Below are 23869 nucleotides of genomic sequence, written 5' to 3'. Positions count from 1 at the left end.
GTTCTCACTCATAGGTGGGAATTGAACAATGAGATCACTTGGACACAGGAAGGGGAACATTATACACCAGGTCCTATTGTGGGGACAGGGTAGAGGGGAGGAATAGCATTAGGAGAAATACCTAATGTGAATGATGAGTTAATTGGTGCAGCACACCAACATGACACATGTATATATATGTAACAAACCTGCATGTTGTGCACATGTACCCTAGAACTTAAAGTATAAAAAAAAAAAGGATGAGCTCATGTCCTTTGTAGGGGCATGGATGAAGCTGGAAACCATCATTCTGAGCAAACTATCGCAAGGACAAAAAACCAAACACCACATGTTCTCACTCATAGGTGGGAATTGAACAATGAGAACACTTGGACACAGGGTGGGGAACATCACACACCGGGGCCTGTCATGGGCTGGGGAGTGGGGGAAGGGATAGCATTAGGAGATACACCTAATGTAAATGATGAGTTAACAGGTGCAGCACACCAACATGGCACATGTATACATTTGTAACAAACCTGCACATTGTGCACATGTACCCTTAAACTTAAAGTATAATAATAAAAAAAAGAACTTAAAGTATAATAAAAAAAAGAAAATCTGAAAAAATAAAGCTGGTAACAACTTAAAAATAAAAGAAACTGCCACAGCCATTAACATAAGGCAAGACCCTCCACCAGCAGAAAGACTATGACTCACTGAAGGCTCAGATGATGGTTAACATTTATTAGCAATAGAGTATTTTTAAATTAAGGTATGTACATTTTTGGATTTAATGATATTGCATACTTATTAGAATGTAAACATAATTTTATATGTCCTGAAAAATTTAAAAATTTGTGTGATTCGCTCTACTGTAATTTTCACTTTATTCTAATGGTTTGGCACTAAACCCACAGTATCTCTGAGGTATGCGTGCAATTAACCATGGAAGGGCTTAAATTTACTACTTTTCTATTGTTTCTCCTTGAGTCATCTGTTCCTTAGATCGATTTTCTCTTTTCCTGCCTTCTCTTGGATTGAATGTTTTAAAAAATGATCCCTTGGTAGATTCTGGATACTAGCCTTTCATCAGATGGACAGATTGCAAAAATTTTCTCCCATTCTGTAGGTTGCCTGTTCATTCTGGTGATAGTTTCTTTTGCTGTGCAGAAGCTCTTTAGTTTAATTAGATCCCATTTGTCAATTTTGGCTTTTGTTGCCATTGCTTCTGGTGTTTTAGTCATAAAGTCTTTGCCCACGCCTATGTCCTGAGTGATATTGCCTAGGTTTTTTTCTAGGGTTGTTATGGATTTAGGTCTTACGTTTAAGTCTTTAATCCATCTTGAATTAATTTTTGTATAAGGTGTAACGAAGGGGTCCAGTGTCAGTTTTCTGCATCTGGCTAGTCAGTTTTCCCAACACCACTTATTAAATGGGGAATCCCTTCCCCATTGCTTGTTTTTGTCAAGTTTGTCAAAGATCAGATGGTTGTTGATGTGTGGTGTTATTTCTGAGGCTTCTATTCTGTTCCATTGGTCACTTAAACAAATTTACAAGAAAAAAAAACCCCTCAAGAAGTGGGTGAAGGATATGAACAGACACTTCTCAAAAGAAGACATTTATGCATCCAACAAACATATGAAAAAAAGCTCATCATCACTGGTCATTACAGAAATGCAAATCAAAACCACAATAAGATACCGTCTCATGCCAGTTAGAATGGTGATCATTATAAAGTCAGGAAACAACAGATGCGGGAGAGGATGTGGAGAAAGAGGAATACATTTACACTGTTGGTGGAAGTGTAAATTAGTTCAACCATTGTGGAAGACAGTGTGGTGATTCCTCAAGGATCTAGAACCAGAAATACCATTTGACCCAGCAATCCCATTACTGGGTATATACTCAAAGGATTGTAAATTATTCTGCTATAAAGACACATGCACATGTATATTTATTGAGGCACTGTTCACAATAGCAAAGACTTGGAACCATCCCAAATGCCCATCAATGATAGACTGGATAAAGAAAATGTGGCACATATACACCATGGAATACTATGCAGCCATAAAAACGGATGAGTTCATGTCATTTGCAGGGATATGGATGAAGCTGGAAACCATCATTCTCAGCAAATTAACACAAGAACAGAAAACCAAACACCGCATGTTCTCACTAATAAGTGGGAGTTGAACAATGAACACACATGGACACAGGGAGGGGAATATCACACACTGGGTGCCTGTCAGCAAGTTGGGGGCTAGGAGAGGGATAGCATTAGGAGAAATACCTAATGCAGATGATGGGTTGATGGGTGCAGCAAACCACCATGCCACGTATATACCTATGTAACAAACCTGCACGTTCTGCAAATGTATCCCAGAACTTAAACGTATAATAAAATAAAATAAAATAAAAAATAATCCCATTAAACCCTGCTATTGATTAGCTACACTTTTTTTTTAGTGTTTTCTCTAAGGTCTATAATATACAACATTAACTTACTACAATCTACCTTCAAATGATGCTATGCATCTTCATGCATGTAGTGTAAGAATTTTAGAACAGTGTATTTCCATATCCCCTTCAGTCATCATGCTATTTTTTCATAACACTTTACTTCTATATAAACTATAAACTCCACAATATATTTTTACTGTTTCTGATCTAAAAGAAAAATGAGAAAATGTATTTTATTTTACCCACCTATTTACTATTTCTAGTGCTTTATCTTCCTTTATTTAGATCAAAATTTCTATCAGGTGTTACACGTTTTCTGCCTGAAGAACTTCCTTTAATATTTTTCATTGTGTAGGTCTGGTGGTGATAAAATCTCTCAGGTTTTGTCTTTATTTTGCCTTTTTTTTTAAAAAAGTTATATTCACTGTGTATAGAATTCTAAGTTTACAGGATTTTTTTTTGACAGAATCTCACTCTGTCACCCAGGCTGGAGTGCAGTGGTGTAATTTTGGCTCACTGCAACCTCCGCCTCCTGAGTTCAAGCAATTCTCCTGCCTCAGCCTCCCAAGTCACTGGTAATACAGGCATGCTCCGTGATTATATAATTTCTTAAGAGACATCTGCTGTAACGCTTGTCTTTGCTCCTTTGTGACTTATGTGTATTTTTTTCTTTTCCGCTTCTTTTAAGATTTCATTTATCCTGGTTTTCAGTGGTGTGTGTGTGCGTGTGTGTGTGTGCATTTAATGATGTTTTTGTCTCCTTGTTCTATTATTTTAAGAGGAGTGCACCATGATTGTTAAGTGCATCAACTGCTCTTTTAAAATCTACCAGGTTATTTAACTTTTTAATATTATATTATATGTTATATACATTCATGATTGTTATTGTATTCTTAGTGGAATGTCCACTTATCATCCTATATATTCTATATTGTCCCTATTTACCTTTACTTATAGTTTTTACCTTAAATTCTATTTACTTCATATGAATATTGCTATACCACTTTTCTCTTGGTTAGTATATATCAGGTATACATTTTGCCATTCCTTTATTTTTAACCTTTCATATAATTTTGCTTAAGAATGTCCCTCTCTTAAAAAAATTTTTTTGAGATGGGTTCTCACTCTGTTGCCCAGGCTAAAGTGCAGTGGCTATTCACAGACATGATCATAGCACACTACAGTCTCAAACTCCTGGGCTCAAGTGATCCTCCTGCCTTAGCTTCCTGAGTAGCTAGGACTATAGGTGCATGCCACTGCACCAGGCTGAAGTGTGTCTCTTATATGTAGGATGTAACTGGATTAATTTTTAAGATTGAAATATGAAAGTTTAATATGTTTACATTTATTGAAATTGTTGATCATTCAGAATTATCTCAGCTATATTATTTTGTGTATTATCTTAAAAAGAAGAGAGATGGAGTCCCATTATGTTGCCCAGATTGGTCTTGAACTCCTGACCTCAAGTAATCTTCCTGTCTCAGACTCCCCAAGTGCAAGAATCACAGACATAAGCCACCATGCCCAGCCCATGTTTTATCTCAATCAAGCCTTTTCTTTGCTTTTTATAAAACTCCCTTTTTTCTATTTTACTGCCCTGAAAAATTTTTCATAATTCCTCCTCATTTTTTCTGTGCTGCTTCAGAAGTTATACATTCTATCCTATTCTTTCAGCTCGATCTTAAATTTTTTAACTCACATGTTTAAATTTACAAAGTCTGCAGTATATAAATCTCTACTATTTTCCATAAAGATACAATGATTTTAGAATGCTTTAATTCTCATCTTTCCATCCATTTGACCTTAAATAGTATTTTCATTCTACTTTGTTTCAAATCCCATGAAATAATGCATTATCATCGTTATTAATTTCTACTGAACATATTTATTTATATTTACTAATATTTTACTAACTTCTTTGCTTACCATTGCTTCTTTCATTCTGATATTTCCTTTTGGTTTGATTTTCCATCTTTCAGAATTCTTTAGTAATTCATTCATTGAGACTCTACAAGTAATAACTCTTTTAGTCTCTGACTATCTGAAAATATCTGTATTTCACCCTCACTCTTGCTTGATTTTTTAGGTAGACATAAAATTCCAGGTTAGGAATTATCTTAACACTTTGAAGACATTTCACTGTCTAAAGCATTATTGTTTTTGGGAAATTTTTCCATCTAATTTTGTTTTCTTTGTTGATGAATCTGTCTTTAATCTCTGCTAGTTTTAAGGATGTTTATCTTTGATGCTCTATGGTCCACTATCATGGTCTGTATCATTTATCACATATCATATGTCTAGATACAGATTTTTTTTATTCTACTTGGAATTCACTGTGATCCTTCAATTTAAAAAATTCATATATGTATACATATATATATATATATATAAAATTTTGAAAAAATACCCTCTTCAAATACTGCTTCTTCCTATCTCTGTTCTGTCCTCCTGAACCTTTATTGATATAAATTGAACTTTCTCATCCTATCTACCATGTCTCTCAACTTATATTTTACCTTTCTAAACTCTTTACCACTCTCTGGTGTGATTTCCTCAGTATCTCCAAACACATTAAATTATTTCTTCATCTGCATTTATCTATTATTCTACTCATCACCTAGTGATCAGTGTGTGCATGGATACCTTTTTCACATGTCAGTTTTTTCTTCATATTGATCTGTTTCAGACTTACTGATTTTTATTTATTCCTTTAACTTTTTAAATGTGTTTATTTTAGAGCTGGATGTGGTGGCTCAAACCTGTAATCCCAGCACTTTGGGAGGCTGAGGCTGGAGGATCACTTGAGGCCAGGAGTTTGAGATCAACTTGGGAAACATAGTGAGACACTATCTCTATAAAAAAATTATAAAAATAATAAAAATATGTTTAAAAGCCTCTTTCTGATTGGCTTAGTATTTCTAGTTCCTAGGGTATAAATTCTTCCATGTGTTACATCTGATCACATTGTCCCTCAGTAGTAGCTCATTTCCTTTGGAAGTTTGTAATTTTTAACCATGAATGCATTTTCTGTAGACATTGTTTTCCAAGGGAATCCCAAGCACCCTAGGTTACAAGAAATCTCTCTTTTAGGAAATTTCACAACTGCCTTTGTCTAGACCTTAGGGTCTTGATTTCACTGATTTTGGACCAGATATTAGTGTTAACTCCTTAGTTCAGTAGCCTCACCATTTTAATCATGTGAACTGCAACCACACTTCCATACTGCACAGGTCTGGGATTCCACTTTCTCTCAGATGACTTTTTCTCACCCATTGCCCAGCAGATACAGGAAGCTCTTTGATACCTCTCCACATTGATGGTCACAATTTTTCTGCCCTTCTGTAAACTTCCAACTTTACATTAGTTTTACTTCTTCACAAGTAGGAGGCCTGTGGTCTGGAGTCTCCTTCCCATGTGGTTATTATACCCCAGCCCATGAAAAGTAAGGCCTCTATCTAGTTCTGAGATGTCAATGAACATTTTTAATTTTGGTTCCTACTCACTATTAAATTTAAATTCTTTTTTTGTTTCTGGCACCTGGTGATTTTTCATTCTTGTTTAGAGCTTGATTAGACACTTATATTATAATGTTTTTCTTTTGTGGGTTTTCAATTGCCAGTTTTACCATAAGGCAATCCCTCCTTTTGCTACTGGTCTGTCAGGCTATTCTTGGATTTATTTCTTTCTCTAGCCTAAGACTCAATCAATTATATCTTTCAATTTTAGTTAGCAAGTGAATGATTAACTACATCTAAACAACAGCTTTCTCCAAAACAGCATGGAATAGGAAGGAAAACATGAGATTAATTTCAAATAACCACTCCCTGTGGGATAAACAAAATGTGTCCATAAAGTCCAGCACAGTGCCTGACACATAAATGCTCAATAAATGGCTGGTACTATTATTATATAATTGTGAGAAGTACCATATTATCTTCTACAGGTAAAAGAGAGGGGATAATCTTAGCAGATGCTAATATAGAAATCTTTATGAAGTTTAATCACCAAGTTGACAAGCTGAAGAATAGAATTTAATTGCTTTCTTGGATATTAAACAGAGAATCACAAAACCTGGAACAATTATGGTTTTCTCCTTCATTTTTACAATTTAGAATCCAGGCAAGATCCATTGTCTGAGGAACATTTTTTAATTTCAAGTTATGCTTAGCTGGGAAAAAATAATATTTTTCTCCCTAAGTCCCCAAATTACATTTTTTACTGAAATCATCTAAAGTGCTCATTGAAACTTTTGGACAAAGTATTCAGCCTTATAGAGAATAATCAATCTAGAATATGACATGAGAAATGAATAAAAATCTATTATTAACTAACCCACATAAATCTAATAGGTAAGCACAGATGGGTATTATGTTTCTAAAAAGACTTAAAATGTTTAGAATGGACTTGTTCACAATGCCCCAATTTTATATCATGTAACAATCAACAAAAGTCATATTTAAATACTTTGGAAAAGTTCATTGAGACATTAAATTTAACAAGGCAGTATTCAATAAAATGACAGTATCACTTTTGTCTAGGTGGAGGAGGAAAACAAAATAACACCAAAAGCAAAGCAAGGAAATAAGGTGCTAAAAAGTCTAATCCAGAGAGATGATGCCTAAGATCTGACTTAAACCAAACCACCCTATGGACACCCCACCAGAAAAAAATTGTATTACAAAATCACCTCGGAAATGAGGCCAAAGTTCAAACCAGTGAACCCAATAGCAAAGAAAGAAGATACAATTTACTTTTAAGAGATATCCATATTTGTTGTCAATTAAAAATTAAATTTCCTACTTATTCTTCTATTAAAAATAGTACATTTGAAGAGATATGCTATTACTAATGAAACAAACTGATAAGTATAAGTTTGTTTATAATTACTTTCACTTTTGGGATGATACCAAATTGATCAGTACATTTTTGACAGTGACCTAAGCTAATATTACTATATGCAAAGCATACATTCTAAGCTCGTATTACTTGTGCTTAGTAATTAAATAGTAATCTTCATAGAATAATGTTTCATAAAGTTTTCATAAATAATGATAACAAACAGTAACATACGGTTGAAGATGCTTGGCATGCCTGGTTTAATTCCCTTTGTTTGTACAGAAGCTCCTGGTTGAGGAACAGCAACTCTATGAAGAATAAGAAGAGTATAACCAATCATTATAAAAAGAGCCTCAAATGAAAAACAAATCAATTGGTTCTATTCAGAATTTATTCTAATTCAATAAATTTAGAAAATATACAGGTAAAGTTTGTTGAATAATACATTAAAATACACTAATAATTATGGAAAATATCCATATATAAAACAACTCAAATATTGCAATAGATTGAAATTTTAAGGATTATTCCATAAAATGGAGCATTAATTTTATTAAATATTAACTGAAGATAATATTTTTATTCTTTATGACAGAAATTTAAAATTTACTGCATGCACGGCAAATGAAATAATCAAAGTCAAGAGACAACCCACAGAATGGGAGAAAATATTTGCAAACTACTCATCTGACAAGGGATTAATGACCAGAATATATAAGGAGCTCAAACAAAACTGTAAAGGAAAAAAGCTAATAATTTGATGAAAAATGGGGAAAAGATTTGACATTTTTATGAGAAATGAAATTTCTCTAATAGACATTTCTCAAAAAAGACAAACAAATGGCAAACAGGTATATGAAAAGGTGCTCAACATCACTGATCATCAGAGAAATCCAAATCAAAACTATAATGAGATATCATCTCATCCCAGTAAAAATGGTTTAAATCCAAAAGACAGGCAAATAACAAATGCTGACAAGAATGTGGAGAAAGAGAAAACCCTGTATAATGTTGGTAGGAATGTAAGTTAGTATATCCAGTATGGAGAAAAGTTTGGAGGTTTCTACAAAAATTAAAAATTGAGCTACCATATAATTGAGCATCCCCCCCCGCTTGGTATATACCCAAAAGAAAGAAAATCAGTATATCAAAGAGATAGCTGTACTTCCATATTTGTTGCAGCAGCTTTTACAATACCTAAGGTTTGGAAGCAACCTAAGAGTCCATCAACAGATGAATGGACAAAGAAAATGTGGTACATATACACAATGGAGTACTATTAGGCATAAAATGAATAAGATCCTGTCATTTGCAATGACATGGATGGAACTGGAGATCATTGTGTTAAGTGGAAATAAGATAGGCACAGAAACATAAACATTGCACGTTCTCACTTATTTGTGAGAGCTAAAAATTAAAACAGCCCAACTCATGGAGATAGAGAATAGAAGAAGAATGGTTACCAGAGGCTGGGAAGGGGAGTGGGGGAGTTTGGGAGAGGTATGGATGGTTAATAGGTACAAAAATATAGAAAGATTGAATAAGTCCTACTATTTGATAGCACAACAGGGTGACTATAGTCCATAATAACTTCACTGTACATTTTAAAATAACTAAAAGACTGTGTAATTTAATTGTTTGTAACACAAAGGATAAATGCTTGACGGGATGGATACCCCATTCTCCATGATGTGATTATTATGCATTGTATGCCTGTATCAAAACATCTCATGTACTTCATGAATATGTGTACCTAACATATACTTACAAAAATTAAAAATAAATAAGTAAAAATAAAATAAATGCAATGGCCTAGTTTTTATGTTTTCTTTGTTCAAAAATTATGGAAAACAATCTGGCCTGCCTTTCCAATTTCGGTTCATAGTTTTTTATTAGCCCCATGGTGCTTTAAACCTTCATGCTTTTCTTTCTGCCTGGAACAATCCTATGTCCCTTTCATTTGCCTGGTTAACTCTTACTTATCCTTCAAGATTTAGCTCCAGCATAATTTCCTACAAGAAGCTTCCCCTGATCTCTTGCCAAGGCTAACTGCCCCTTGTATATGCTATTATAGTACTGTGAATAAACTTCTATCATGGCATTCACTATATCATACTGAAATTACAGGTTTAAAAGTCTGTCTCTTTCACCAGACTTAGCTCTCTATGAAAGTATGAACTCATCCTTATCAGTTACATCTGCTATGATCCTATTTCCAAATAAGGTCATATTCAGAAGTCCTGAGGGTTAGGACTTCATTATATGAATTTTGTGGGGACACAATCCAACTCATAAGTCTGCCCTCTGGTCCCACAAAATTCCTGTCCTTCTCATATGCAAAATAGGTTCACCCCATCACAACATCCCCAAAAGTCTTATCCCATAGCAGCAAAATCCATTGATCTGTTGTTTATAAGAAACATACTTTACCTATAAAGATATATGTAAACTGAAAATAAAAGGATGGGAAAAGATATTCCATGTCAATGGAAACCAAAGAAACCACAGGAGTAGCTATCTTTATATCAGACAAAATCAATTTTGAGACAAAAACAATAAAAAGAGACAAAGAAGGTCACTATATAATGATAAAGGAGTCAATCCAGCAAGACAATATAACAATTTTAAATACGTATGCACTCAACACTGGAGCACCCAGATATATAAACCAAATATTATTAGAGCTAAAGGGACAGATAGGCTGCAGTACAATAATAGCTAGAGACTTCAACACCCCACTCTCAGCACTGGACAAATCTTCTAGATAGAAAATCAACAAAGAAATATTGGACTTAATCTGCACTGTGGATCAAATGGATCTAATAGATATTTACAGAACATGTAATCCAACAGCTGCAGAATACACATTCTTTTCCTCAGCACGTGGATCATTCTCAAGGATAGATTATACATTAGGTCACAAAACAAGTCTTAAAACATCCAAATAAACAATATCTAGCATCTTTTCTGTCCACAATGGAAGAAAACTAGAAATTAATAACAAGAATGATTTTGAAAGCTATACAAATACATAGAAATTAAACAGCATGTTCTTCAATTACCGATGTGTCAATGAAGAAATTAAGAAGAAAATTGAAAAATTTCTCGAAGCAAATGAAAATAGAAACAAAACATAACAAAACCTAAGGGATACAGCAAAAGCAGTAGTAAGAGGGACGTTTACAGCTATAAGTGCCTCCAACAAAAAAGAAGAAAAAAGTCAAATAAGCAACCTAATGATGTATCTTAAAGAATTAGAAAGTCAAGAGCAAAACAAACCCAAATTAGTGGAAGAAAACAAGATCAGAGTATAAATAAATAAAATTGAAATGAGAAAATCAATACAAAAGATCAATGAAGCAAAAAGTTGCTTTCTTGAAAAGTTAAACAAAACTTACATTTCACCAGACTATGAGAAAAAGAGAGAAGATCCAAATAAATAAAATTAGAAATGCAAAAGGAGCTTTTACAACTGATACTGCAGAAATTCAGAGGTTCATTAGTGGCTACTATGTACAACTATATGCCAATGAAATGGAAAATTTAGAAGAAATGGACAAATTCCTAGACACATACAACCTACCAAGATTGAACCAGGAAGAAATCCAAAACCTGAACAGACCAATAACAAGTAATGAGATGGAAGTTGTAATAAAAAGTCTCCCAGTAAAGAAAAGCCTGGGATCCAATGGCTACACTGATGAATTCTACCAAACATTTCAGGAAGAGCTAATATCAATCCTACTCAAACTATTCAAAAAAATGGAGGAGGTAGGAATACTTCCAAACTCATTCTGCAAGGCCAGTATTACCCTTATAACAAAACCAGACAAAGACACATCCATAAAAGAAAACTACAGGCCAATATCTCTGATGAATTTTGATGCAAAAATCCTCAACAAAATACTAGCAAACCAAATTCAACAATGTATTAGAAATCTCTCATCATGACCAAGTGAGATTTATCCCTGGGATGCCAAGATGGTTCAACATATCAACAGAATAAAGGATCAAAACCATACAATCATTTCAATTGATGATGAAAAAACATTTGATAAAATTCAATATCCTTTCATGATAAAAACCCTCAAAAAGCTGTGGATAGAAGGAATGTACTTCAACATAATAAAAACCATATATGAAAGACCCACAACTAGCATCATACTGAATGGGGAAAAACTGATAGCCTTTCCTCAGATCTGGAAGACAACAAGGATGCACACTTTCACCCCTCTTATTAAACACAGTACTGGAAGTCCTAGCTAAAGCAATCAGACAAGAGAAAGAAATAAAGGGCATCCAACTTGGAAAGGAAGAAGTCAAATAATCCTTGTTTGCAAAGGATATGATTTTATATTTGGAAAAACTTAAAGACTCCACAAGAAAACTATTAGAACTCGTAAACTCACTAAAGTTGCAGGATACAAAATCAACATACAAAAATCAGTAGCATTTCTTTATGCCAAAAGTGAAAAATGTGAAAAAGAAATTAAAAAGTAATCCCGTTTACAACAGCCACACATAAAATTAAATACCTAGGAATGAACATAACCAAACAAGTGAAAGATGTCTATAATGAAAACTATAAAACACTGATGAAAGAAATTGAAGAGGACATTCAAAAATGGAAAAATACTGTATGATCATGTATTAGAAGAATCAATTTATTACAATGTCTATACTGCTGAAAGCAATCTACATATTCAATGCAATCCCTGTCAAAATACCAATGACATTCTTCACAGAAATAGAAAATACCATCCTAAAATTTAGATGGAACCACAAAAGACCCAGAATAGCCAAAGCTATCCTAACCAACATATGCAAATCAATGTGATATATCATATCAACAGAAAAAAGGACCAAAAACATACAACCATTTCAATTGATCAACACACAAATCCATACACCTAAAGTGAACTCATTTTTAACAAAGGTGTCAAGAACATACACTGGGGTAAAGACCGTCTTTCCAATAAATGGTGCTGGGAAAGCTGGATATCCATATTCAGAAGAATGAAACTATACCCCTATCTCTCGCCATATACAAAAATCAACTCAAAATGGATTAAAGACCTAAATCTAATACATCAAGATATGAAACTGCTACAAGAAAACATTGGGGAAAATCTACAGGACATTGGTCTGGGCAAATATTTCTTGAGTAATACCCCATAAGAACAGGCAACCAAAGCAAAAATGGACAAATAGAATGACATCAAGGTAAAAAGCTTCTGTACAGCAAAGGAAACAATCAACAAAGTGAAGAGACAACCCACAGAATGGGTGGAAATACTTGCAAACTACCCATCTGACAAGGGATTATTAATAACCAGAATATATAAGGAGCTCAAACAACTTTACAGGAATAAATCGAATAATCCAATCAAAAATGGACAAAAGATTTGAATAGACTTTTCTCAAAAGAAGATATACAAATGGCAAACAGGCACATGAAAAGGTGCTCAACATCACTGATCATCAGAAAAATGCAAATGAAAATCACACAAGCATTTCATTTGATGCTGAAAAAGACGTTTGATAAAATTCAACATCCCTTCATGACAAAAACCCTCAAAAAGCTGTGGATAGATACCATTTTACCTCAGTTAAAATGGCTTAAATCCAAAATACAGGCAATAACAAATGCTGGTGATGATGTGGAGAAAAGGAACTCTGTACACTGTTGGTGGGAATGTAAATTAGTGCAACCACTATGGAGAACAGTTTGGAGGTTCCTCAAAGAAACTGAAAATTGAAATACAATCTGATCCAGCAATCCCACTGTTGGGTACATACCCAGGAGAAAGGAAATCAGTATACCAAAGAGATATTTGCACTCCTATGTTGTTGCCGCACTGTTCATGATAGCTAAGATTTGGAAGCAACCTACATGTCCATCAACAGATGAATGGATAAAGAAAATGTGATACATATACCCAATGGAGTACTATTTAGCCATAACAAATGAGATCCAGTGATTTGCAACAACATGGATGGAACTGGAGATCATTATGTTAAGTGAAATAAGCCAAGCATAGAAATATGAACATTCCATGTTCTCACCTATTTATAGGATCTAAAAATCAAACAATTGAACTCATAAAGGTACAGTTTAGAAGGACTGTTACCAGAGTCTGGGAAGGGTAGTAGGGGGGTGCGGGGAAGTGAAGATGTTTAATAGGTACAAATAAACAGAAAGAATGAATAAGACCTACTACTTGATAGCACATCAGAGTGACTATAGTCCATAATAACTTAATTGTACATTTAAATGTAACTAAAAGAGTGTAGTTTGATTGTAATACAAAGGATAAATGCTTGATGGGATGGATACCCATGACATTCTTATTTCACATTGTATTCCTGTATCAAAACATCTTGTGTACCCCATAAATATATATATACCTACTATGCACCCACAAAAATTAAAAGTTAAAAAATTTTAAAAAATAAATTAAAAATTTTACCTATTACTTATTCATGACCAAAAACTGCTGTGCACCTGGGCACACTCTAAAAGATTGGAATTTTTAAAATTTTAAAATCCAAAGTGATTCTGCACTCTGCTTTAGGAGTGTTTGGGCTTTCCTGACACTTTAAAGAAACAAAAACTTCCAATCATGTACAATTCATAATGTATGGATGTTTTGTAGTAAAGACCCATGCTTAAAAAACTGGTGAGCAAATATAAACTATAATGCTCTTGTTGTTCAAGAAAATGGAAGAATGACCTTGAGAGTGACACTACCTCCTTGGTTTCAGAGGACAAGTGCTCCCTTTTCAATTCCAAAAGATGGGTTCATTTCCTTGGTTCCAGAGTGCAGGGCCATCACCCAGGGTTGTAGGAGTGGGGATGCTACCCAAGTGGGCCCAGGGGACATAAGACTGTGACAAAGAGAATAATTCTGAAGCCTTAAAAACGAATGCAATTTATTTGCCTTGCTAGATTTTGGAGTTGCTTGTGACCCATGATCCCCCTTTTCCTTCCAATTTCTCCCTTTCAGAATGGGAGTGTCTATCCTATACCTATCTCATCACTGTATTCTGGACAGATAACTTGTTTGATTTTATAGGTATACAGATGAGGAAGAATTTTTGCCCCAGGATAAATCACCCTGATCATGGATGGATGAATTACATCCATATGAGATTTAGATGAGATTTTGGATTAGAATTGATGCTGCTATGGGACAAGACTTTTGGGAATGTTGTGATGGGGTGAACCTATTTTGCATACGAGAAGGACAGGAATTTTGTGGGACCAGAGGGCAGACTTAATGGGTTGAGTCGCGTCCCCACAAAATTCATATGATGAAGTCCTAACCCTCAAGTCCTCTGAATATGACCTTATTTGGAAATAGGGTCATAGCAGATGTTACTGATAAAGATGAGGTCATACTGGATTAGGGTGGTCCCCTAATCCAATATGACTGGTATCCTTATGAAAAAGGTGAAATTTGGACACAGACACTACACAGAGAGAACTCCATGTGAATATGAAGGCAGAGATTGGGGTGATGCTTCTACAAGTCAAGGAATGTCAAAGATTGCCAGCACACTAAGAGGCTAGGAGAGAGGCATTGAACAGATTCTCTCTCGCATCCCTGAGAGCAGCAATGCTGTTGACATCTTGATCTTGAACTCTATCCTCCAGAAATTTTTTTTTTCTTTGAGACGGAGTCTCGCTCTGTCGCCCACGCTGGAGCGCAGTGGTGCGATCTCGGCTCACCGCAAGCTCCGCCTCCCGGGTTCACGCCATTCTCCTGCCTCAGCCTTCTGAGTAGCTGGGACTACAGGCGCCTGCCACCTCGCCCGGCTAGTTTTTTGTATTTTTAGTAGGGACGGGTTTCACCGTGTTAGCCAGAATGGTCTTGATCTTCTGACCTCGTGATCCGCCCGCCTCGGCCTCCCAAAGTGCTGGGATTACAGGCGTGAGCCACCGCGCCCGGCGCCTCCAGAACTTTGAGACAACAAATTTCAGTGTTTAAGCCACTCAGTTGTGGTATTTTGTTATGGGGGCCCTAACAAATTAATACAGCTTCTACGATAATTGCTTATTTTACAGGGTAGGGATAAACCAAAAGAAAAAATATACTTTACATATAATTAATACAAATGACTTACGGATTAGCATGTGGGCCTTGAAGAATTCTTATTTTATTGCTGAGACTCAAATTTGTAGATGTAGTTTGGAAATACTGAGAATTCACAGGCTCATCATCTTGATGCCGTTTACCATTTCTTTCTTGAATTTCTACTCTAGCTGCTTGAGATGTTGAGGGTCTGTTAGCATTCTAAAACCAATAATTTAAAGAAAACATTTTATGCTAATTCACAAGCATTAATCTCATAAAAGACTACAACTTTAGTTTATTCATTTTTCATAATCAAGAGTTCTGGCAAAACTTTTCAATCATAACAGTGCTTTTATAAAAAATGATTAAATCTAATCCATCTGCTAATAAAATATTTTTAAAAGGAAGACAAACATAAGTCCTTCTTATACTACTATCTGAAAAGCTGGATTAAATACTTATTTCCATATAAATAGGAATAGTCCTAGACATAGTTTTTAAAAAGATAAACTCATGGGAAAAGTTAACTTGTTTGTCTTGATTGCGCCGAGATTCCAGAACTGGCGTCTTCTATAATAGTAAACTATTTATTCTAGAAGAGTTATAGAACCTGGGTAAGACTACTATGCCAGATATCGAGAAAACTTCCCATGGAAGCTTTCCTGTAGTACTGGCCTGGACAAAAGGTAGGAAATTAATATAGTCATAGATACCACCTAGAAAATTAAAACACCCACGATAGCCTCAAATTATACAGAATGCAAAAATAGGATACCAAGTTTTGAGGGCCTTGGGAAATGTCAGAGTCTGTAATCATTACTGGCCTAATCTGCCCCCAAATAAATGACACAAAAAGGAAACAAACAAAAAACTAAAAATATTAGGTTGGTGCAAAAGGAATTGCAGTTTTTGCCATTACTTTTATAGGCAAAAACCACAAATCCTTTTGCACCAACCTAATGTTTTCTCTTAGGCTTACATTATTAAGAGTCAATACACGTGAGTTCTGAATAAAATGTAAAAGGTACCAATTGCAATCATGATCACAGTGCTTTCAGAGAAATACTATTAATTCTCTGGCACCATACCCGAAGTGTTTCTGATGCTGAGGCACTTTCAGTCGCACTGCTATGGGGGATATACTTTATAGCAGTAATTATCCCCTGAATTGCAATGCGCTTTTGTTCCCTATACTGCAAGTCTTCAATCTCCTTCCTGACTTCACTTATAGCTGTCAAGAGCGACTCAACTGCAAAAGAGTAAGTCCAAGAAAATTGTAAGTTTTAAAGAACTGAAATGATAAAAATAAGAATTAGATTTGCAATGTAATTTCACAACACAAAATTATAAACTTACTACATTAACTTAACTGTGAGACACTGTGTTTATATCTGGCATCCTTTTATATAATTTTGTGAAATAGGCAAAATACTTTTATCAGTTAAATTTGAATACAGGCTTCCACTCTGTACCCTTCATTTGCAAAATAAATTTTGCATATTAAATGCAATTTACATATTATATTTCAAACTATAAAGTGTTGCCTAGTCACTGCGTAGAAAAACACATTTTAATTATTTCAAACACTATTACATATTGCTAGCATTATGATGTATAAGAGGATGCCAATATTTAGATGATGATAGATCGGCATTTTAAAGTTTCTCTTTTTTTTCCAAAATTGTGAAATTATCTCATAGCTTTTTAAAAAAGAACATGCTTGTGTTAAACTTTTCAACTGTCATATATTAATTCTACTAAAAAGTATATTAATAGTAGGCTTCTCATCAGTACTTCAATTCCAAATTCAGCATCTCATTTATTTTGGCATCATTTTATATTTAAAGGTAGCACTCAATTTTGTTAAACACAATATATATCATTCCACAGTAGCACAATACAGTTGTCAGTATCTGAATATCAAATTACCCAGTGTCTCCTTTAGATATGTTTAGTCTTTCTGTAGAACATCATAGTAATTGAGATCTACACCAAGGTCAGATGTGTTCTCAATGACATTAAATCAAGATATTTATAGGCTGATCATCCCTTCTCTGATATATAGGACCAGAATACTTCAGATTTTTGATTTTTTTAAATTTTGGAATATTTGTATCATACTTATCAATTCAGCTTCCCTAATGCAAAATTCCAAAATCTGAACTGCTCCAATGAGTAGTTCTTTGAGTGTCACTTCAGTACTCAAAAAGGTTCAGGTTTCAGAACATTTCAGATTTCGGACTTTTGGATTAGGAATACTTAACCTATATCTCCAGTTGGTTATCTTCTATGTTTTCTCTTTTCTTCCAGTCTGATAAAATCAAAATATTAATCTTTAGATTACCATGCGAGATATAGGGAAAACTATATAGAAAATACGTGACATGTATTTTTAGATCTGCATTAAGACAAAGCTATTATCGGTGAATATTGTTAAACTTTAGTTCACTCCCATAAAATAAAAGAATAAAGATGACTAACTGAAATAGCATAAGCCATATGTATAAAATATAAACATATTTAGAAGGACTGGCAATTACATTAGTACCTTTAATAGAACTACTATACTTGGAAAATGTCTCTGGCACTGGTGGATAGGGGTAATATCCACCAATAACCATATTCTTCTGTTCCCCGGAATCGGACTTTGTTCTAATCCATTGAATAAAGTTTTTTACCTTGGCATCATACGTATACGGCTGGCCTCTATGACCTTCTCGCAGGAAGGGTAAATCATAAAAAATGAGAAATAAAAATGTCACTGTAACAATCTGCATGAATATTTTTGTGTAAAAACAGTTTACTATTAAAACAATCCCTCTTTTATCACCAAGAAAAAACAGTCAAGTTCACTTATTTGCTATGTAGCAGATAATTATCCAAAGACAGTAAATAAATCCTAGGAAGGAAATCAGACACACTGTGTATTCGAGTTTAAGTGGACTAAACTGTAGCTAGCTATAGGATGCTAAAAATCACAGGAAGAAGAAAAACTAACAATTTGAATTTTTCTAACTATCCAAATCGTTGACATCTTCTGAAATAATCAATTTTTAAACTACGAATTAACCTGAAATTATGGTATCATGTATGAATGAAACGTCCTATGACTACGGCTCAGCATTTAAATTTATGTTCTTAGAGCATACTTAAAAGTGCCATATTCACATCTGATAGTATTTATAAAATAAGATATGCATTGACAAAGATGTATGTTACACCTTTCCTAGGATTCTTCTTTTAACAAATTTCTTAATTACCAACATGGGAACAATCTGGTAAATACCCCATTCCACACTATTTCCTCACTCTCTCATTTGGAAACGTTTTTCTTTAATGTTTTGATCCTATTATTGGAGGAAATAGGGAAAAAATAATATACTTGCAGACAAGTAATGAGACCTCTCTTGTTATATAAATAAAACATAAGATCTTGGGGCTGAAAATCGACACTCATTTTTGTTTTCATTTAGAATTTTAAAATATTGTTAACAGAATCCATATTATGATACCAGGCCTAACCAGGTCTTCAATCTATCAAGCAATTTATGATTATCTACATTCTATGCCAAGTGGGAATTAAAGTTGACTGAAGGATATAAATGCAATTTTCCACTGAGTCACAAAATCATTGCCTCATTTGTAAGTAATCCATAAGCAATGTATTTCACGGGCCAAAAATTCTTTGCTAAAGCACTCTTATAGTAATAAAGGAAGTCAAAATAAAACTATCTTGTAGTTGAATGTTATTATGTAAAAGTTAATATGTACTGAAGGATTCTAGGGAAGGGAAAATATATTTCTAATAATATACACAAAGAAATTACTCACCAGTAATAAACACTCCACTCTCATTTGTCGTGGTGAGGTAAAGCAGTTTAGGTACTTGATTGTCATTTCTGACAACTTTCAACTGTGTACACACAAAATATGCCACTAGAAAACAAAAATATTTATGAAATTACTTTTCCATTTCAAACAGGACACAAGATCAGGATCTAACACAATGCTTCTCAAACTTTAATGCACAAAGAAATCACATGGTATCATTGTTAAAATGCAAATTCAGATTCAGTAGGTCTAGAGTGGGGCCTGAGATTCTGTATTTCTAATCATCTCCTAGGCAATTATTAGTGCTCCCAGTCCTGGGACCACACTAGGAACAACAAGGATTTAACACTAGTCTGCTTTTTGTGAGAAGCCCCTTTTTTTTCAGAAAGTACAACAGCTGCAAGTAACTAAAGTCATTTGTTTGTTGCACAGATAAAGAGTGCAAGTCATTTTAACTGGGCACACAACTGAGTGTGAACAGCGATTTCTAACAGAGAGAAAAAGAAGCTTAGTTTCTCCGTGATTAACCCTATCTAACACTAAACTCTGAATTACTCTAACTCCTTCCACCAGATAGGGCTTACACATTATTGATTCGTATTTGCTTATGCAAGTGTTTTTTATCTTTTATGTATTTATCTCAATTAGATTTTAAGGCCAATGGCAGGGCTTACATCATCTGTTTATTTTCTTTTCACCTTGCTATGATTATAGGCTAAAAAGAATATCTAAAAATGAGAGTATAATATCTTCAGATTTCAACTACTTTCAACAATTATCAATTGTTTTTATCTAACAGGCTATTTAATTATTATAGTTTCATTAATCCAACATTATTTTTCATTTTAACACATTATATGTCAAAACACTTATGGTTTTACAAACTAGGAAATGAAGAAATAAACATAAATTCTTATAATCATACAAAAGTAAGTTCTCATGTGAGAATAAAAATTTCTCCAGAACACAACTGTAAATCCATTTGCTACATCTCATATTTACTAAGTTCTTTATTCTGTAGCAATGAAAAGGAAGAAAATCTGTTCAAATGCTAAGAAGTATCTTAATTTATATTAAGAATTATCTTAATTTTTCCTTTATTTCAAAAACTACAAACATATGAACATTAATGGCTAAAGGTGTTGATATAGGAATATTAAAGAAACCTCTAAAATATGTCAAGCCAGTAGATCTCATGTTACGTGTTCTTACAACAATAAAATAAATTTAGAAAAAAATAAAGAAACCTCTAATTCTAAATTCATGGCCACTAAAAACCTGAGAGTCAGATCTAACGCTTTCTAGCTATACAAAATCCAGGAAATTACTTAACTCCTCTGGATGTTGGCTTTCTCACCTGAAAATTTATAACAACATCAACTCTTCAAAAGGTAACTGAGAGCACAAAATGAGATAATATCTATAAGCATCTGGTACACAGTAAACACACAATATTATTTCCCCTTAGTTCTTCACTTTTCTTATGAAAAAAAAAAACCAGTCATACTACCAAAGAATTTTGGTATTATTCCAGAAGACTCTTGGCCATGCTCTTCTTTATAGGCCTGAAGCCCCCCTAATACTCACCATTAATTTAATGATTTTTTCCTTCACTCTTGGTCAAAAGATAAAAATAAGTTGTGACTCTTGTCAACTATTATACTAGAATAAATCTCACCAAGATCCGTATATATTTTTCTTAGAAGGATACATTTCACATTATCACAAGAAATAGAATATGTGTGCTTGGCAAAGTTTCTGTGAGAAATCTTTATCCAAAATTCTTGTTAGCTTGTTGTTTAAAGTGGTCACAAACAAACAAAAAGGAAGCTGGCAATAAAACCCACCTAAATTGAGGCAATAGGATTATCACCAGAAGTCATCACTGCCAATTACTTATGCCCTAAAAGAAGTTATATCAGAGTTTATAGCCCATCACCTTGGAAGTCCATGCCTTGGTTTGGCTAAAGCTCTCTTTCTGTTTCATCCCCCATAAATTGGGGTGAGGTTTGGTTCTATTCAGATATATTTTTCAAATTTAATCTCACAAGCCTAGGGTGGAATCTAACAAAGCAGAGGTGTATAATACTGTTTTGTATAGAGAATAAAGGGGCAACAGAACAGCCCTATATACAATGCCTAGGTCTCTTGGTGTTCCACAATGTCTATCTTATTGCTGGTTAAAAAAAGTAGTAATAATAATAGATGTGGGCCAGGTGCGGTGGCTCACGCCTGTAATCCCAGCACTTTGGGAGGCCGAGGTGGGCATATCATCTGAGGTCGAGTTTGAGACCAGCCCAGCGTGGTGAAATCTCATCTCTACTGAAAATATAAAAATTAGCCAGGCATGGTGGTGTGCTCCAGCAGTCCCAGGAACTCAGGAGGCTGAGGCAAGAGAACCATTTGAACCTGGGAGGCGGAGGTTGTAGTGAGCCAAGATCATGCCACTGCACTCTAGCCTGGGCGACAGAGTGAGACTGTATCTCAAAAAATTAAAAAAAAATATATATATGTATGTATATATATATATATGTAGTAAATATTGGGAATTTCTTCAATTTTGGCCGAGCATTTAACACAGGTAGCAAATAGTGTTTATTTATGTAATCATTTGGAAAATAATAAAATGTCATACCCTATCTAAAATAGCTTTATATTCTAAATTTAAATAAGGAAATACTCACTGAAACTATTGAAAAGTATTATACTTTTTTCCTTATCATAATAGATCTGAAGACTAGACTGTTACATGTAATATGTAATAGGACAAACCTAAAATAATTTCAAATAAATAAAACTAGTGGAAAAAATACTTTTCTATCTGAATGAATCCAGGGAAGAAAGTCAATGCCAAAGTAAGCCAAAGTAAAATATTGACCTGCCAGTATACATATTCAATCGGAATCATACTTACCATTGTCATTATGTAATTACATAGTCCACCAATCATCTACCAATTAATGCTATATAAGTCTTCAATGTCTTTAACGGGGTCTACATAATCAATTTCCAAATGTATACAAAGGGAATTGACTGCCTATGTTTTAGTCTCACTGAAATTTAAGGCTTTTTTAACGTGTGGAATTTTTACAATGAGAATTGATAAGAGGTCCTGTTTTCTGAAAAACTGGTTTCAATCTCAAGTTAATTCTGAATAGACAATCAACGAGTGGTTAATGTCTATAATACCAAATATGATATTAATATAGAAAAGATTTAAACATGCTGTCAGACTGCTTGAATTTGCCAACTGAATGCCACGCTACTTCTGTAAGTCAGTTTACTCTATTTTTTAAAAGTTAATTCTCCTACTTCCAAACATAGAATAAAAATATTAAATATTGCTTACTTGGGTAAATATTTTCAAAGATTTCTGGCTGCGATGTTGAAAACAGTTCCACTATAAATGGTTGTTCTGAAGTACCATCAGCAATGTGAATCCAGCGATATGACCAAAAATCTTCACGGTTTTCTATATGGATAGAATATTAAAATAAATGAAGGTAACTGTTATATACATATGAACACAAAATTATTCACTGAAATACTTTTTATGATTTTCAATTTTAAAAGCTTACCTTTCTTTTTTGACCGCTGGACCCTTCCTACAAAAACTAAAAGGCCAATAACATCACAGATGCAATTTTCTGGCATATCATCCAGTTCTGACCTAAAAAAGTAAAATCACTAAATTAATATTTTATTTTTAAACAGTGAAAAAGCATTCTACAATTATTATTTTGAAAATGTATATCTACATAATTGCTATAGCCTAATTCTGGGTACATTTTGAGCACATTATAATGCATTGTTTTTCAGTAACCAAGACTGAAGATTAATATTTAAGACATTTTGCAAGAAACTATTTTACCTTGTGGTAAATCGGTGATTTAACTTTGGCAGTCTCCATTCTGGTTTCACCTGCTTTTCTGGAATGATAATTATATTTGTTGGGGGATCTCGAAGATTCAGGCAGATTTCTGAAAAACAAATATATTACTTTAATATGCTATTTAATACACACCAAAGAATATACATTATATATATTAAACAGCAAAATAGTAGACTGAACATTTTGAACTCACCACTTATCTCTCCACCACAGTTTAAAAAGTTTAATCACACTTTGAAAACTTTGTGTTCTATTATTTCTTTAACTTAAAAAGGGTTTTATCACTTACATGTTTTTGCCCAGACAAAATGCTATTTGGCTTTGTTTTTGAACTTTATATGAGTGAAATTATATTTGGTATTTTATGATTACTTTTTTCACTCAGCATTATATTAATAAAATTCATAGCAGTTTTCTTGTCATTTCCACAGCTGAATAATGTTCCAATGTGTTAATATAGTACAATTTATTAACTAAAATTTATTTCCATTATTGTGTTAATGAACATCTGGATTATTTCCAGGTTTTTACTATTATACATAGGGTTGTTAAAAAATTTTTGTATATGCCTCCCTGTGCACACAGGCAAGTATTTTTCTAAGGTATTATATGTAGGTGTAGAAATGCTGGATTATATGATATGTAAATGTTCAGCTCTATAGCATAATCCCTAATCATTTTAAGTAATAAGCCTATTTGTGTTTCTACCAGCAATGTGTAAAAATTCCCATTGATACACATCCTCTCCAAACCTTGGTATTGTCAGCTTTCTTTCTCTTTCTTTCTTTTT

At 33.8% G+C, this 23869-nt stretch overlaps 1 protein-coding gene across 2 annotated transcripts in view; it reads right to left on the bottom strand.

The window, feature by feature from the left end:
• Positions 1 to 23869, bottom strand: part of LOC105523741 (chromosome unknown open reading frame, human CXorf57) — a 74201-nt gene that overhangs the window by 29281 nt on the left and 21051 nt on the right. Inside the window, exons 4-11 of one of the 2 annotated variants that reach the window (XM_011958698.1) lie at positions 23059 to 23167; positions 22766 to 22857; positions 22537 to 22659; positions 19188 to 19292; positions 17905 to 18069; positions 16445 to 16605; positions 15406 to 15575; positions 7513 to 7586 (exon numbers count right to left, since the gene is read on the bottom strand). In XM_011958698.1, coding sequence (XP_011814088.1) covers positions 7513 to 7586; positions 15406 to 15575; positions 16445 to 16605; positions 17905 to 18069; positions 19188 to 19292; positions 22537 to 22659; positions 22766 to 22857; positions 23059 to 23167 — 999 coding nt within the window. The remainder of the gene's footprint in view (positions 1 to 7512; positions 7587 to 15405; positions 15576 to 16444; positions 16606 to 17904; positions 18070 to 19187; positions 19293 to 22536; positions 22660 to 22765; positions 22858 to 23058; positions 23168 to 23869) is intronic. The other variant, XM_011958699.1, reaches the window with a different exon arrangement.

Source organism: Colobus angolensis, unplaced genomic scaffold (assembly GCF_000951035.1).
Source record: "Colobus angolensis palliatus isolate OR3802 unplaced genomic scaffold, Cang.pa_1.0 Scaffold472, whole genome shotgun sequence".
In the NCBI taxonomy this organism is placed as follows: domain Eukaryota; kingdom Metazoa; phylum Chordata; class Mammalia; order Primates; family Cercopithecidae; genus Colobus; species Colobus angolensis.
This window is presented reverse-complemented; position numbering and strand designations above follow the sequence as displayed.